This window comes from Pan paniscus, chromosome 14 (assembly GCF_029289425.2).
Source record: "Pan paniscus chromosome 14, NHGRI_mPanPan1-v2.0_pri, whole genome shotgun sequence".
In the NCBI taxonomy this organism is placed as follows: Eukaryota; Metazoa; Chordata; class Mammalia; order Primates; family Hominidae; genus Pan; species Pan paniscus.
Genome location: NC_073263.2, coordinates 95,927,998 through 95,944,044, shown reverse-complemented (window position 1 = coordinate 95,944,044; position 16,047 = coordinate 95,927,998). Strand labels below are relative to the sequence as shown.

The 16,047-nt window shown below is 39.5% G+C and overlaps 1 protein-coding gene across 2 annotated transcripts in view; it reads right to left on the bottom strand.

The window, feature by feature from the left end:
- Positions 1 to 407: 407 nt before the first annotated feature.
- GPC6 (glypican 6) overlaps positions 408 to 16,047 on the bottom strand; it is a 1,178,972-nt gene continuing 1,163,332 nt past the window's right edge. For both annotated transcript variants that reach the window (XM_034936849.3, XM_003832020.8), the window contains 2 exons: positions 15,191 to 15,366; positions 408 to 4,771 (listed from right to left, as the gene is read on the bottom strand). In XM_034936849.3, coding sequence (XP_034792740.1) covers positions 4,569 to 4,771; positions 15,191 to 15,366 — 379 coding nt within the window. In that variant the 3' untranslated portion in view covers positions 408 to 4,568. The remainder of the gene's footprint in view (positions 4,772 to 15,190; positions 15,367 to 16,047) is intronic.

The following is a 16,047-nucleotide window of genomic DNA, read 5'->3' as shown; positions in this document are numbered from 1 at the left end:
TGCCTGAGAGGATGGAAACATTTCAGAAGTATAAAAATCAACACAATTGGCTAAATTGGGAAATTATTAGTCTTTTCACATTTGATCTTATTTTCTGACCTCATTTATAAAGTATTGACATCAGTTTTCAAGTCACTAAATTTATCCTCTGAGAAGAAATCAGTACAAAAGAACAGAGCTGCAGTATTTTCCATACACATTTGGGAAGCTCTAAATGTTCTAAAGTTCAAATAGTTCCTGATTTCAGATGCTGAGTGTACTTAGGAGAGTGGCACTGTTTTAATATACGGGGTTTGTTGTTGTTTTTTTAATATTGAAGCTTCTAAAAATGTCTCAAACACAAAAAATTCCATGGCTCTGAAATTTAGACTATGACAATAATTAAGAAAATGCAGAAAGGGCACTGGTAGATTTTTTAAAACTATTTTAATACAAGATTAATAGCAATTTTCTATCCAAATCAGAAATGAAAAATCTTAACCCAAATAATATTCATTTGACAGTCACATAAAATTTTAGATTTGATTGGTGCACACATTTATCCTGCATATATATTATGTATATGCACAGAGAGACCTCACTATTATGCCATTGTTAGGGGTCTTTTTGTGGAAGTACCTCATTACAAGGCAATGTCAAAGGTTCCAGTAACTACTCAACTTTGAATGGAGTTCAAAATGTCCCCATGCTAAGCTGAGTCTGTGCCATAGCAAACCATGATATAGCAAGTCTCAAGAATGTGTACAAATCAATACTCTGTTTGTATAAGTTGGTCTAAAACTAAACACTGGCTAATGTCTCCAACAAGGAGGAACACATTACAAATTTACAAGTTATGGTTTCCTTTACTCTTCTGTTGGCAAAGCTAAATTGTGTTTTTAAATAAAAATCAGGTCTGTTCGTTAGTAAGTAAATGGAAATGTGTTTAAATTTCTGCAAGTCTTAGGTAAAACTTGCATTTGCTAATGCTTCTACGTTTAATCAAATCATTTGATAATTAGCTTTGCAAAAAGAAGTAATAAAAGAATCACATCTCAGGAATATGTTAAGGTTTTTTCCTCCTTAGGGACTTTAGTTCGTGTTCAGTCTGTAGCCGAAACATGTATGTAATGGCAAAAGAATTAAAGAAGGCTAATGTCTGCAGCAGGGAATATAAATTAAAAATCAGGGTTCTGCCTGTAATAATATTTTCAATGTGTTTGCTTTAAAGAATGTTACTTTTATAATTATTACTACTTATCAATGAATAATAATGTTTTTCAGTGTAGACAAAATAGTATTTTCTATCCCTTACATTTAAAGCAGGTGATACAAGTCATTGTAAGGGAGACAGATTTCTAGTGCTAATGTTCTACGATGGCTATAATCAAAGTACCAACTTGGCCTTCGTGAAAATGACAGAAGGTTGTCATGGTTGTCCTTCAATACAGAACCATAAACAGAGCTCTTATTGGTAAGTTTGTAATTCATTCTTCTCTGCTAAAGACTTTAGCCTCTGTTTAGCTTTTGTTGTGACACATACAAAGTATAATATATACCAATTACAGACGTGTATTTCTGTTAGAAAAATACATATTATAACTAAAGAACATGTAAATAGAGGCACTTCAATAAGCTAAGTGTTTGCAGTTATGAGCATCACCCACCAATTTCTAGTGTCAGGTTTCAGTGAGCCCATTCCTCTCTATTCATAACAAAAGTTATGATATGATTACAGAATTTAGGGAACATCAGAGCAAATGAGGGGCAGGTCATAAAAAATAATGAAGCCTCATTGCATCCCCTATCACTATGCTGAAATGAGAAAAAATAATTCGAGGGTTGAATTCCAAAATACTTACTGAAATAGGGTAACTAGGTTAAGTGAAATCCTTTAGGGCCAAAACATTTCTCATGTTAAATTAGTCTGAAAATCATATGACATAGTAATATGATGATAAAAACTAGGAAGTACAACTTGAATGATATTTTGACCACATCCATGCAGGGTGCTAACACTGTGACATCATTAACTGATATCATTTCAGCTCTCTGCCTGGCTCATTATGCATCACTATATCTCATCAATATGAATCATATTGATAATGAAGGTGTTGAAACAAATGAAGCAGGCGTTTATATATTAACTGTGTGTTTAGTGCGTATAGAACATGGGTTCACATTCATTAATATTATGTGTATTCATACACATGCACAAAACCTTTTGGGGGTGAAAGCACAGGAAAAACAAGGCATCCTGATCTAGTTCATAAAAGAGAATGCAGAAATATTTTAAAAAGGAAAGACCTGGAGTTTAAAGCCATAAAAGCAAGTTATTATTCAAATAGTCTGGAAAATCAAGGTTGATTTAATTTGTATTGCACCTTAATTATTGGAGAAAGACAATACCGACTTCTGAACACAGAATGAAATGAGCAATGTAAATGACTGGTCCTTCATAGAGAAGTCTTATGTGGAATTTGTGGTAGGAAGCCAAAATGTGGGCAGTAAATGGAAGGTTTTCTAGGAGTATGTAATGATGAACTAGATGGTTAATTTCATAAAGGTTTAAATGAAAGAATGCCACAAAGTCTCTCATCATCCTACATTTTATATTTCATTAGGCATAAAGTAGCAATAGATGCTTGTAAATACTTTCTGTCTTGCAAAAGTGCTCGAATATACTTAATACTATTGTGCCACATGTGTTCTACATAAATGTGATGACTAAATCAATAACTAATTTTAATTTTGATGAGAACAGATTGAAAAATACCATTTACGTGTCAATACTGTCGATGAGTTAATTAAAATGTAACTGGCCTACTACGGTGTCTTGAAACATTACTTTTCCCTACTCCAGATGCATCATAAAAACCAAGAAACATATGGATAGCCAACTGTATTCATAAAGCCCCAGTTTGGTTTATTTTGCTTCTCTCTGTCAGGGGGAGCGAAAGGCCTGGCTTTGGCCTACTTGGTGAACAGGTTAGGCTGTGGCTCTAAACTGGCCTATTGAGTTAGGTAATGTATCCAAGTGCCAGGCAGGAATCCCAGGCCGAAGGTGTTTTACATGAAAGCAATGGTTTTTCATGAATAACATTCTTTACACATACAGTTTCCATCACCGGTAAAGCCCTGCACACCAATGACTCATCCCATGAGTCTGGTGTAGTCTGGAGCACCCAGGCTGAAGCACACTCATGCAGAAGGGTGTGCCCTGGCAAACTTTTAATAAATGGACAGTTAGATACATAAAAAGTTCTCTTTCTTGATTCTTGGTGCTCACTGATCACTGAGGAATCCCTTCTTTGAGCAGCACAAAACAAGAAGAGCTGGTTGACAAAACATTTTCTTACAAAGGTGTGTCAACCCTGAGCTTGGAATTAAGAAGTTAAAATCTGTGATTTATATATACATAGATATAAAAATAGATGATCATACTAAGACTAAAAAAGTGAAAGAAATCTCCATGTCAATACTATATATATATATTTTTTGTCTTGACTTTTTTTTTCTGTTGTGAGTTGTTTTGTAAGAGAATGCCCTTGTGATGCAGAAACCAACTGACACAAAGTAAATAGTTAAAAATGAAAACTCAGGAATGGATCTAATTGTGTTTCAATTCATTAAAAAAACTATTGTTTTGGGAGGGTAATGAGCACAGGGGCAGAAACGTCTAGTTAATGTCAAACCTGTGGCAAAAGCAGAGATTATATCATCAAAGATTATTTTCAATTGAGACTCTTGAGGAAGGTGAATTGATGGGGTTAGCTACTAGTAATTGAAGATGAAGGGGAAAATCTGTGCCAATTGGATACAGCGGACAGACATTAAGGGAATTAAGAATAATGGTGCCATTACTAAATTGAAATTGGGCAGAGTAAGACAGAGGTACTGAGTTGTAGTAATTTGTGTTCTCATATTAAAGACGGGATTCCAAATTTAGTATCAGTACCTCCAGATTAATTTGGTGTTGTTTGGTTAGAGTGCAAGATGATACCTCCAAGACAACAGTGCATTTTCACTACATTTAGAACAAACTTTAAGCTTTCTCCCCATAAGCATTTTTAAACCCGGATTTGTCACAAAAAAGCTTACACTGGAAGTTGGCTATCAATGCTGAACTTACAGTGTTAAAGTTCATTTATTTTTCTCTGTTTGCTTTTTTGTTGAAAATGTAGCTGTCTTGGGGTTTGGCCCGATTTTACAAGGAAAATTATTTTCTTTCTTCCTTTTTTATTTTAAATGAGAAAAAAAAAAAACCCTCACAACGTGAGATTCCTTTACTTCTGCAGCATAAAAGCAAATGAAGGTAAGAAAATCTCCTGGTACGAAAAATTTGAGTAAGAATTCTCTCTAGAATAAACAAGGTCCCCACAGATAGCTGAAGGAAAGAGGAAGCAGTTCAGTCTGGCACCCGGTACTCTTTGGGAAAACAAAAAGGGAGGCAGATTGCATTACTGCTCTCTTCTCATAGAAAACGGTAAGTTTTTGTGGCATGGTCCATTGTCCAAGAGTGTAAGAAAAGAAGTGAGTTGGCCATTCAGATAGCTAAAATGCAGTTTCATCTGACCAAAAACCCAAGATTATCTGCACAGTCTCTGCAGTGCCAGGACAATGCAGGTGAGAGACCAGGAGAGCAGGGAGTGGCCACGCTGGGCTGCGGAAGAGTCCACCTCTCTCCGGTCGGGATCCACTGCGGGGGCCTCTGTGGTGACAAACTCAAACTCCGTGGGACACACGTCATCCATGCACCCACTGCCACTCCCTGAGCCACTGGATTCATCACCTAGTGTGGAAAGATTGAAAAAGAAAGTTAGACCACTGATATGTTTAGGCTTTGTGGCCCCACCCAAATCTCATCTTGAATTGTAATCCCCATAATCCCCACCTGTCAGGGGAGAGGCCAGGTGGAGGTAATTCAATCATGGTGGTGGTTTCCCCCATCCTGTTCTCGTGATAGTGAGTGAGTTCTCACGAGATCTGATGGTTTTTTAAGGGGCTCTTCCCCCACGGCTTGGCACTTCTCTTTCCTGTCACCTTGTGAAGAAGGTCTTTTGCTTCCCCTTCGCCTTCCACCATGATCGTAATTTTCCTGAGGCCTCCCCAGCCATGCTGAACTGTGAGTTAATTAACCGCTTTCCTTTATAAATTACCCAGTCTCGGGCAGTTCTTTATAGCAGTATGAAAACGGACTAATACAACCAACTAGGAAAGAGTGGAAACAGAGCTCAGCAGATATGGGGCATGGTGGTGGGAGGCAAAATCTCCCCATCCATGGTCCCCCACCCTACCCAACAGGATTGTTTTTAATAGGCAGTGGTGTGATGAGTGGGTGGACTGTACAGAAATAGGTGTTTGAAGAACAATATCAACTGATACCTGAGTTATGCAACCCAAGGAATGTGTGAACCCCAGACTCAAGGGGAGGCCACACCTACCATGTTGGCCTTAGACATTTCTTCTGGCCAGTACTTAGGTTTAAGAAATTCCATTCTTTGCTCTTTTTATACTCAGAGCCATTGCTCTAGGAAGATACCATGCTTTTTAAAGGATTTTAAAAGAAAAATAGAGGAAAACAAGTTCTACAAATAGGAAATGAGAGGAGCAGCAGCAATAGTAGTGAGAGGTCTCTATCAATATGACTTTTGTCCACCTTTTCCCCACCTGTGTTCTCCTGAGAGCAAGGCTGGACTCCGTCCCAGCCAGCTTCTCCCTTTAAATCAGAAGTTGACAAACTATGACCTGCTGCTTGCTTTTGTATGGTCCATAACTCCAAAATGGTTTATTTACATAAAAGTATATATTTTATAGATATCCATAAAGTCTATTATCTATCTATCTATCTATCAATCAATCAATCAATCATAGGGTCTGGCTCTGTTGCCCAGGCTGGAGTGTAGTGGCGCCATCATAACTCACTGCAGCCCCAGACTCCTGGGCCTAAGTGATCTTCCTGCCTTAGCCTCCTAAGTAGCTGGGACTATAGGCATGTGCCTCTGTACCTGGTGGTTTTTATAGTTTTAAGTGTTTGAAAAAAATCAAGTGAAGAATATTTTATGACATGTAAAAAGTGTATGTGAAATTCACATTTTAGTGTCCATATATGAAGTTTTATTAGAATCCAACTACCCCTGTTCACATACATATTATCACGTTAGACCAGCAGTGTGGGGTAGTGGTGGCAGAGACGATGTGGCCCTCAAAGATTAACATATTTAATATACGGCCCTTGACAGAAACAGTTGGCCATTCTCTGCTTGAAACCAAGGCCTTGGTACCCACAGAGTATGTCGACCCAGGGTAGCATCGTCCCTTCCTGCCCAACTTGCTTTCTTCCCTATTCCCACTTCTCAAGGCTTGATTCCTTCTTGTTTGACAAATCCTGTCACTCAAACCTGGCCCAGATCAGGCTGCCAATTACTAGCTTTATGAAAGTACTTTTCACCACTTGGAGGTGGTATTATTTATGTGCCTGTTCACTTGCTTACTGTTTATCTCCTTCTCAAGAATGTTAACTGAGGACATAATGTTTGAGAGGGTAGAGATTTGGTAAATCCTGTTCATTTCTGTACCTCTAAGGTCTTCAGTGGCCCCTGGCATACAGCAAGTGCTCAACAAATACTTGCTGAATAAATAAATGTGCTTTGGGCAGTTACTCAACTTTTGCAGTTTCCTCACTTAAACAAATACAGATGACAATATTGACCTTGGAGAGAGTGTGTGAAGACAAATCACTAGAGTGCTCGAGGACACCAAACCCAGTGCTGCCAATGATGCCTGATGGAAAAAACATGGTTCCTACAGCAAAGGCGACCTGGAAAGTACCCTGACATCTGTTATTTAAATGCACCAGGGTAAGCCAGTTAGACTCACTGAGGCTCCGTTTCCTCACCCGTAAAAATGAGAGTAATAACATCTATCTGTTAGGAGAAATGATGTTCCTGGAAGGGCTCAGGAAACTGGAAGCTTTGTAAGGACATTAGCTATTTCTCTCACTTGCTCAATGATTTCCAACCAATGTCCCTAAACTCCTCCCTGCTAGTCCGAAATGGTGATGCTCTGTTGAGCTGCTCCTGAGAAACCAGGGCCATCCTTAGCTGCTGGATGCTACTTCAGTAAAGCTGGGGCAGTGTAGGGACTCTTCTAATGTCCTCTTGAATGAGAAAGACACAATTAGAGAATGAGCACAGTTTCTTTTTTTAATGGGACATGTAAATACCAGATAAGATCACTTCAATACACTATACTAGGTTTTCAACATTTTCTCTGATTTATCTTTAGTGGCCTTTACAAGGGGGAAAATTCCTGTTAATTAAATTCAGAGATATCAGAATTGCTAAGGGAATTGTTCTGAACACTGGTGTCATGAACAAGAAGTAATACAACCTTTACAGAGATATTATTAAAATGATTTAGAATATTAAAAAATGTGGGAAGCAAATATGACAGGAGATTTTGGCTGGAAAAAATAATGGCCCCATCTCTTTTTGAAAAGGAATCACAAATGCAAATATTAAGGGGTGGGATGAGTAACTTAAAAAAATGTTCAAAGCAATAAGGATGCTGATGCTTATAAAATGTGATAATGGTTTGTATGACAGACACCAGCCTAAAATAGAGGGCCACATTTGGTGCTTGGGTTAGAACTCAGGGATCCTCTTAATTGTTGATTTTATTTTCTTTTGAGGGGAAATGGAGTAAGATCTCTGCCTCCTGGCCATTCCCTGAGCTTTGCAGCTTGATATGTGCATAACCTCTTTAGGTCAGAGAGGAGTGAGAAGCAACAAAGCCAAGTCAACTAATTCTTTATATATATATATATATATATATATTTGCATTATACTTTAAGTTTTAGGGTACATGTGCACATTGTGCAGGTTAGTTACATATTTATACATGTGCCATGCTGGTGTGCTGCACCCACTAACTCGTCATCTAGCATTAGGTATATCTCCCAGTGCTATCCCTCCCCCCACCCCACAACAGTCCCCAGAGTGTGATATTCCCTTTCCTGTGTCCATGTGATCTCATTGTTCAATTCCCACCTATGAGTGAGAATATCTGGTGTTTGGTTTTTTGTTCTTGTGATAGTTTACTGAGAATGATGATTTCCAATTTCATCCATGTCCCTACAAAGGACATGAACTCATCATTTTTTATGGCTGCATAGTATTCCATGGTGTATATGTGCCACATTTTCTTAATCCAGTCTATCACTGTTGGACATTTGGGTTGGTTCCAAGTCTTTGCTATTGTGAATAATGCCGCAATAAACATACGTGTGCATGGGTCTTTATAGCAGCATGATTTATAATCCTTTGTGTATATACCCAGTAATGGGATGGCTGGGTCAAATGGTATTACCAGTTCTAGATCCCTGAGGAATCGCCACACTGACTTCCACAATGGTTGAACTAGTTTACAGTCCCACCAACAGTGTAAAAGTGTTCCTATTTCTCCACATCCTCTCCAGCACCTGTTGTTTCCTGACTTTTTAATGATTGCCATTCTAACTGGTGTGAGATGGTATCTCATTGTGGTTTTGATTTGCATTTCTCTGATGGCCAGTGATGATGAGCATTTTTTCATGTGTTTTTTGGCTGCATAAATGTCTTCTTTTGAGAAGTGTCTGTTCATGTCCTTCGCCCACTTTTTGATGGGGTTGTTTGTTTTTCTCTTGTAAATTTATTTGAGTTCATTGTAGATTCTGGATATTAGCCCTTTGTCAGATGAGTAGGTTGCGAAAATTTTCTCCCATTTTGTAGGTTGCCTGTTCACTCTGATGGTAGTTTCTTTTGCTGTGCAGAAGCTCTTTAGTTTAATTAGATCCCATTTGTCAATTTTGTCTTTTGTTGCCATTGCTTTTGGTGTTTTAGACATGAAGTCCTTGCCCATGCCTATGTCCTGAATGGTAATGCCTAGGTTTTCTTCTAGGGTTTTTATGGTTTTAGGTCTAACGTTTAAGTCTTTAATCCATCTTGAATTGATTTTTGTATAAGGTGTAAGGAAGGGATCCAGTTTCAGCTTTCTACATATGGCTAGCCAGTTTTCCCAGCACCATTTATTAAATAGGGAATCCTTTCCCCATTGCTTGTTTTTCTCAGGTTTGTCAAAGATCAGATAGTTGTAGATATGCTGCATTATTTCTGAGGGCTCTGTTCTGTTCCATTGATCTGTATCTCTGTTTTGGTACCGGTACCATGCTATTTTGGTTACTGTAGCCTTGTAGTATAGTTTGAAGTCAGGTAGTGTGATGCCTCCAGCTTTGTTCTTTTGGCTTAGGATTGACTTGGCGATGCGGGCTCTTTTTTGGTTCCATATGAACTTTAAATTAGTTTTTTCCAATTCTGTGAAGAAAGGCATTGGTAGCTTGATGGGGATGGCATTGAATCTGTAAATTACCTTGGGCAGTATGGCCATTTTCATGATATTGATTCTTCCTACCCATGAGCATGGAATGTTCTTCCATTTGTTTGTATCCTCTTTTATTTCCTTGAGCAGTGGTTTGTAGTTCTCCTTGAAGAGGTCCTTCACATCCCTTGTAAGTTGGATTCCTAGGTATTTTATTCTCTTTGAAGCAATTGTGAATGGGAGTTCACTCATGATTTGGCTCTCTGTTTGTCTGTTGTTGGTGTATAAGAATGCTTGTGATTTTTGTACATTGATTTTGTATCCTGAGACTTTGCTGAAGTTGCTTATCAGCTTAAGGAGATTTTGGGCTGAGACAATGGGGTTTTCTAGATATACAATCATGTCATCTGCAAACAGGGACAATTTGACTTCCTCTTTTCCTGATTGAATACCTTTTATTTCCTTCTCCTGCCTAATTGCCCTGGCCAGAACTTCCAACACTATGTTGAATAGGAGTGGTGAGAGAGGGCATCCCTGTCTTGTGCCAGTTTTCAAAGGGAATGCTTCCAGTTTTTGCCCATTCAGTATGATATTGGCTGTGGGTTTGTCATAGATAGCTCTTATTGTTTTGAAATACATCCCATCAGTACCTAATTTATTGAGAGTTTTTAGCATGAAGGGTTGTTGAATTTTGTCAAAGGCTTTTTCTGCATCTATTGAGATAATCATGTGGTTTTTGTCTTTGGCTCTGTTTATATGCTGGATTACATTTATTGATTTGCGTATATTGAACCAGCCTTGCATCCCAGGGATGAAGCCCACTTGATCATGGTGGATAAGCTTTTTGATGTGCTGCTGGATTCGTTTTGCCAGTATTTTATTGAGGATTTTTGCATCAATGTTCATCAAGGATATTGGTCTAAAATTCTCTTTTTTTGTTGTGTCTCTGCCTGGATTTGGTATCAGAATGATGCTGGCCTCATAAAATGAGTTAGGGAGGATTCCCTCTTTTTCTATTGATTGGAATAGTTTCAGAAGGAATGGTACCAGTTCCTCCTTGTACCTCTGGTAGAATTCAGCTGTGAATCCATCTGGTCCTGGACTCTTTTTGGTTGGTAAGCTATTGATTATTGCCACAATTTCAGATCCTGTTATTGTTCTATTCAGAGATTCAACTTCTTCCTGGTTTAGTCTTGGGAGAGTGTATGTGTCGAGGAATTTATCCATTTCTTCTAGATTTTCTAGTTTATTTGCATAGAGGTGTTTGTAGTATTCTCTGATGGTAGTCTGTATTTCTGTGGGAACGGTGGTGATATCCCCTTTATCATTTTTTATTGTGTCTATTTGATTCTTCTCTCTTTTTTTCTTTATTAGTCTTGCTAGCAGTCTATCAATTTTGTTGATCCTTTCAAAAAACCAGCTCCTGGATTCATTAATTTTTTGAAGGGTTTTTTGTGTCTCTATTTCCTTCAGTTCTGCTCTGATTTTAGTTATTTCTTGCCTTCTGATAGCTTTTGAATGTGTTTGCTCTTGCTTTTCTAGTTCTTTTAATTGTGATGTTAGGGTGTCAATTTTGGATCTTTCCTGCTTTCTCTTGTGGGCATTTAGTGCTATAAATTTCCCTCTACACACTGCTTTGAATGCATCCCAGAGATTCTGGTATGTTGTGTCTTTGTTCTCGTTGGTTTCAAAGAACATCTTTATTTCTGCCTTCATTTCGTTATGTACCCAGTAGTCATTCAGGAGCAGGTTGTTCAGTTTCCACGTAGTTGAGCGGTTTTGAGTGAGATTCTTAATCCTGAGTTCTAGTTTGATTGCACTGTGGTCTGAGAGATAGTTTGTTATAATTTCTGTTCTTTTACATTTGCTGAGGAGAGCTTTACTTCCAACTATGTGGTCAATTTTGGAATAGGTGTGGTGTGGTGCTGAAAAAAATGTATATTCTCTTGATTTGGGGTGGAGAGTTCTGTAGATGTCTATTAGGTCCGCCTGGTGCAGAGCTGAGTTCAATTCCTGGGTATCCTTGTTAACTTTCTGTCTCGTTGATCTGTCTAATGTTGACAGTGGGGTGTTAAAGTCTCCCATTATTACTGTGTGGGAGTCTAAGTCTCTTTGTAGGTCACTCAGGACTTGCTTTCTGAATCTTGGTGCTCCTGTATTGGGTGCATATATATTTAGGATAGTTAGCTCTTCTTGTTGAATTGATCCCTTTACCATTATGTAATGGCCTTGTTAGTCTCTTTTGATCTTTGTTGGTTTAAAGTCTGTTTTATCAGAGACTAGGATTGCAACCCCTGCCTTTTTTTGTTTTCCATTTGCTTGGTAGATCTTCCTCCATCCTTTTATTTTGAGCCTATGTGTGTCTCTGCACATGAGACGGGTTTCCTGAATACGGCACACTGATGGGTCTTGACTCTTCATCCAATTTGCCAGTGTGTGTCTTTTAATTGGAGCATTTAGTCCATTTACATTTAAAGTTAATATTGTTATGTGTGAATTTGATCCTGTCATTATGATGTTAGCTGGCGATTTTGCTCATTAGTTGATGCAGTTTCTTCCTAGTCTTGATGGTCTTTACATTTTGGCATGATTTTCCAGTGGCTGTTATCAGTTGTTCCTTTCCATGTTTAGAGCTTCCTTCAGGAGCTCTTTTAGGGCAGGCCTGGTGGTGACAAAATCTCTCAGCATTTGCTTGTCTGTAAAGTATTTTATTTCTCCTTTGCTTATGAAGCTTAGTTTGGCTGGATATGAAATTCTGGGTTGAAAATTCTTTTGTTTAAGAATGTTGAATATTGGCCCCCACTCTCTTCTGGCTTGTAGGGTTTCTGCCGAGAGATCCGCTGTTATTCTGATGGGCTTCCCTTTGTGGGTAACCCGACCTTTCTCTCTGGCTGCCCTTAACATTTTTTCCTTCATTTCAACTTTGGTGAATCTGACAATTATGTGTCTTGGAGTTGCTCTTCTCGAGGAGTATCTTTGTGGCGTTCTCTGTATTTCCTGAATCTGAACGTTGGCCTGCCTTGCTAGATTGGGGAAGTTCTCCTGGATAATATCCTGCAGAGTGTTTTCAAACTTGGTTCCATTCTCCCCATCACTTTCAGGTACACCAGTCAGATGTAGATTTGGTCTTTTCACATAGTCCCATATTTCTTGGAGGCTTTGCTCATTTCTTTCTATTCTTTTTTCTCTAAACTTCCCTTCTCGCTTCATTTCATTCATTTCATCTTCCATCGCTGACACCCTTTCTTCCAGTTGATTGCATTGGCTCCTGAGGCTTCTGCATTCTTCACGTAGTTCTCGAGCCTTGGTTTTCAGCTCCATCAGCTCCTTTAAGCACTTCTCTGTATTGGTTATTCTAGTTATGCATTCTTCTAAATTTTTTTCAAAGTTTTCAACTTCTTTGCCTTTGGTTTGAATGTCCTCCCGTAGCTCAGAGTAATTTGATGGTCTGAAGCCTTCTTCTCTCAGCTTGTCAAAGTCATTCTCCATCCAGCTTTGTTCCGTTGCTGGTGAGGAACTGTGTTCCTTTGGAGGAGGAGAGGTGCTCTGCTTTTTAGAGTTTCCAGTTTTTCTGTTCTGTTTTTTCCCCATCTTTGTGGTTTTATCTACTTTTGGTCTTTGATGATGGTGATGTACAGATGGGTTTTTGGTGTGGATGTCCTTTCTGTTTGTTAGTTTTCCTTCTAACAGACAGGACCCTCAGCTGCAGGTCTGTTGGAATACCAGGCCGTGTGAGGTGTCAGTGTGCTCCTGCTGGGGGGTGCCTCCCAGTTAGGCTGCTCGGGGGTCAGGGGTCAGGGACCCACTTGAGGAGGCAGTCTGCCCGTTCTCAGATCTCCAGCTGCGTGCTGGGAGAACCACTGCTCTCTTCAAAGCTGTCAGACAGGGACATTTAAGTCTGCAGAGGTTACTGCTGTCTTTTTGTTTGTCTGTGCCCTGCCCCCAGAGGTGGAGCCTACAGAGGCAGGCAGGCCTCCTTGAGCTGTGGTGGGCTCCGCCCAGTTGGAGCTTCCTGGCTGCTTTGTTTACCTAATCAAGCCTGGGCAATGGCGGGCGCCCCTCCCCCAGCCTCGCTGCCGCCTTGCAGTTTGATCTCAGATTGCTGTGCTAGCAATCAGCGAGACTCCGTGGGGTAGGACCCTCCGAGCCAGGTGCGGGATTTAATCTTGTGGTGTGCCGTTTTTTAAGCCGGTCGGAAAAGCACAGTATTCGGGTGGGAGTGACCCGATTTTCCAGGTGCTGTCCGTCACCCCTTTCTTTGACTCAGAAAGGGAACTCCCTGACCCCTTGCGCTTCCCAATGAGGCAATGCCTCGCCCTGCTTCGGCTCGCACACGGTGCGCGCACCCACTGACCTGCGCCCACTGTCTGGCACTCCCTAGTGAGATGAACCCAGTACCTCAGATGGAAATGCAGAAATCACCGTCTTCTGCATTGCTCACACTGGGAGCTGTAGACCGGAGCTGTTCCTATTCGGCCATCTTGGCTCCTGTCCCCCATCTAATTCTTATGTATCTTGAATTATTCATTCCAACAGCCACTCTCCAGATAATAGAGCATTTTATTTAATAGAGAAGACAATGGATAAAATGAGAGGTGTAAGGCTAAGTGCTAACAAGGGTGAAGCAACAATGGCTGAAACCTGTGTAATGTTCTCTTCTGAAGAGGAAAGGAGGGGTTTAGTAAAAGGAGGAGAGATAATGGGATTATTTTGAGGAATTTTACAGTAATAACATCCATTGGGTTGGTAATTATTCTGTGTTTAGAAAATCATTTTTTTGAGTTCTTTAAAATGGAATAAAGCACAAAAATTGTTTGCAGGGGATAACTTGGTAGGCTGATAACTATGACTGAAATGACTTGAGGTCTTCTATCTGTAACTTATTTCTTTCTATCTCATTAATCCAAGCACACAAGCATCATCTTATGATTCAGTGACCAAATTACAGAATCACTAGCAACTTCACATCTTATGTTCAAGAATCCTTGTCCTGGAAATTCTCTTTGTAAGGGTAATATTTTTAAAAAGCAACAAGCAACAATGACAGAAAAAACTCTTTTTTTGTAGTTAGTCATCTTGAAACTACTCAGACAAAACCCATATATAGTTTCATGTCAATGTTCACTTAGTAGTCTTCCAAATTATTTTTGATGCTTCTTTGATCCTTAATGAAATAGTCGTGTGTAATATTGCACTAGAATTTACAATTTCTCTCAATATTTCAGATATAAATATCTATGGGTTGTGTATGTGCATAGCTGGATAGAGAGGGAAATGATATAGTCAGCTACATCTACCCACCAGACACTATCATAACTCCTCAAATGAGGCTTCTAAAAGCCTCTGAAGCAGGGATGCTTCCCATTCTATAGAAGAGGAACCTGAGACTCAAGAAGTAGAGTAATTTGTAGAGACTCTAATTAATAAAGAATAAGACAGGGATTCTAGCTTAGGCTTTGTCTAAGCAATCTGCTGAGCTTTCTTCTTTTGGTGGGAACAGGGCAGAAGTTTGGGTCAGATGTGAATACTGATGAGGACAGGAGAAAGTGAAAAAATTACTTTGCTGTTTTGTCATTAATGAATCAACTGGTAGATGAAACTCAATTTCAGCTTTGGTATGGCTGAATGTAATCCATTGCAATTATTCCTTGTGTTGTGGAATTTATGATTTTATTCGTATCCTATGTTTTGTGGATCAGAGCTCTCTGTCCAAAAGACTATAACAAGAATCACAGCCTGGGGAAGAATGAGAATAAATTAAAAGGGCATATTGCTCTTGAAGAAAGTCAGGACGTCATCTTCTAAAACCATTTTTTACTTTGAAAATTTCTGGTGCTGGGAAGGATTTTCTTACTTGTGTCCTGGAAATTGACATCATTGCCATTGTAGGCGTTTTTTAGTTTGTTGGTCATCACACGGAGAGCCATAATCTGCTGTCTGATGAAAGTGTCAGGCCGAGTGATGTCCACATCCACCTCGGGATTGTTGATCTGGTTGGTGAGCCCATCATTCATGATCTCAGGCAAGTATCTGCAAGGCAGAGAGGGAGAGAACAGCTCAGGGAGATGCCACAGAAACTGTAAAACCAGATGCTGCCATGCAAAACCAGATGACTGTCTCTGACAGTCAGCCAAGACACCTGGCAAAAACTGGATCTAGTTCCTGGAAAAAAATGCCAAATAGTGAAAACATGGAATACATTTTTTCAGATGAAGATGTGGCTAAAATAGCCTCAGACTAGTTTTTTTTTTTTTTTTTTAAACGGCACTGAGTTCTTAGGTAGGTCTGCCTACAAATAAATGCGAAATTGGGGACCTATAAGAAACCACTTGTATTAGTCTGTTCTCACACTGAAACATACATACCTGAGACTGGGTAATTTAGAAAGAAAAAGAGGTTTAATAGACTCACAGTTTCACATAGCTGGAGAGACCTCACAATCATGGTGGAAGAGGAGCAAAGGCACATCTTACATGGTGGCAGGCAAGAGAAGTGCCAAGTAAAAGGGGGAAATGCCCCTTATAAAACCATCAGATGTTGTGAGATCTCACTTACTATCATGAGAACAGCAGCATGGGGTAACAGCCCCCATGATTCAATTACCTCCCACCAGTTCCCTCTCATGACACCTGGGGATTATGGAACTACAAGTCAAGATGGAATTTGGGAGGGGACACAGCCAAACCACATCACCACTACTTAACATTAATG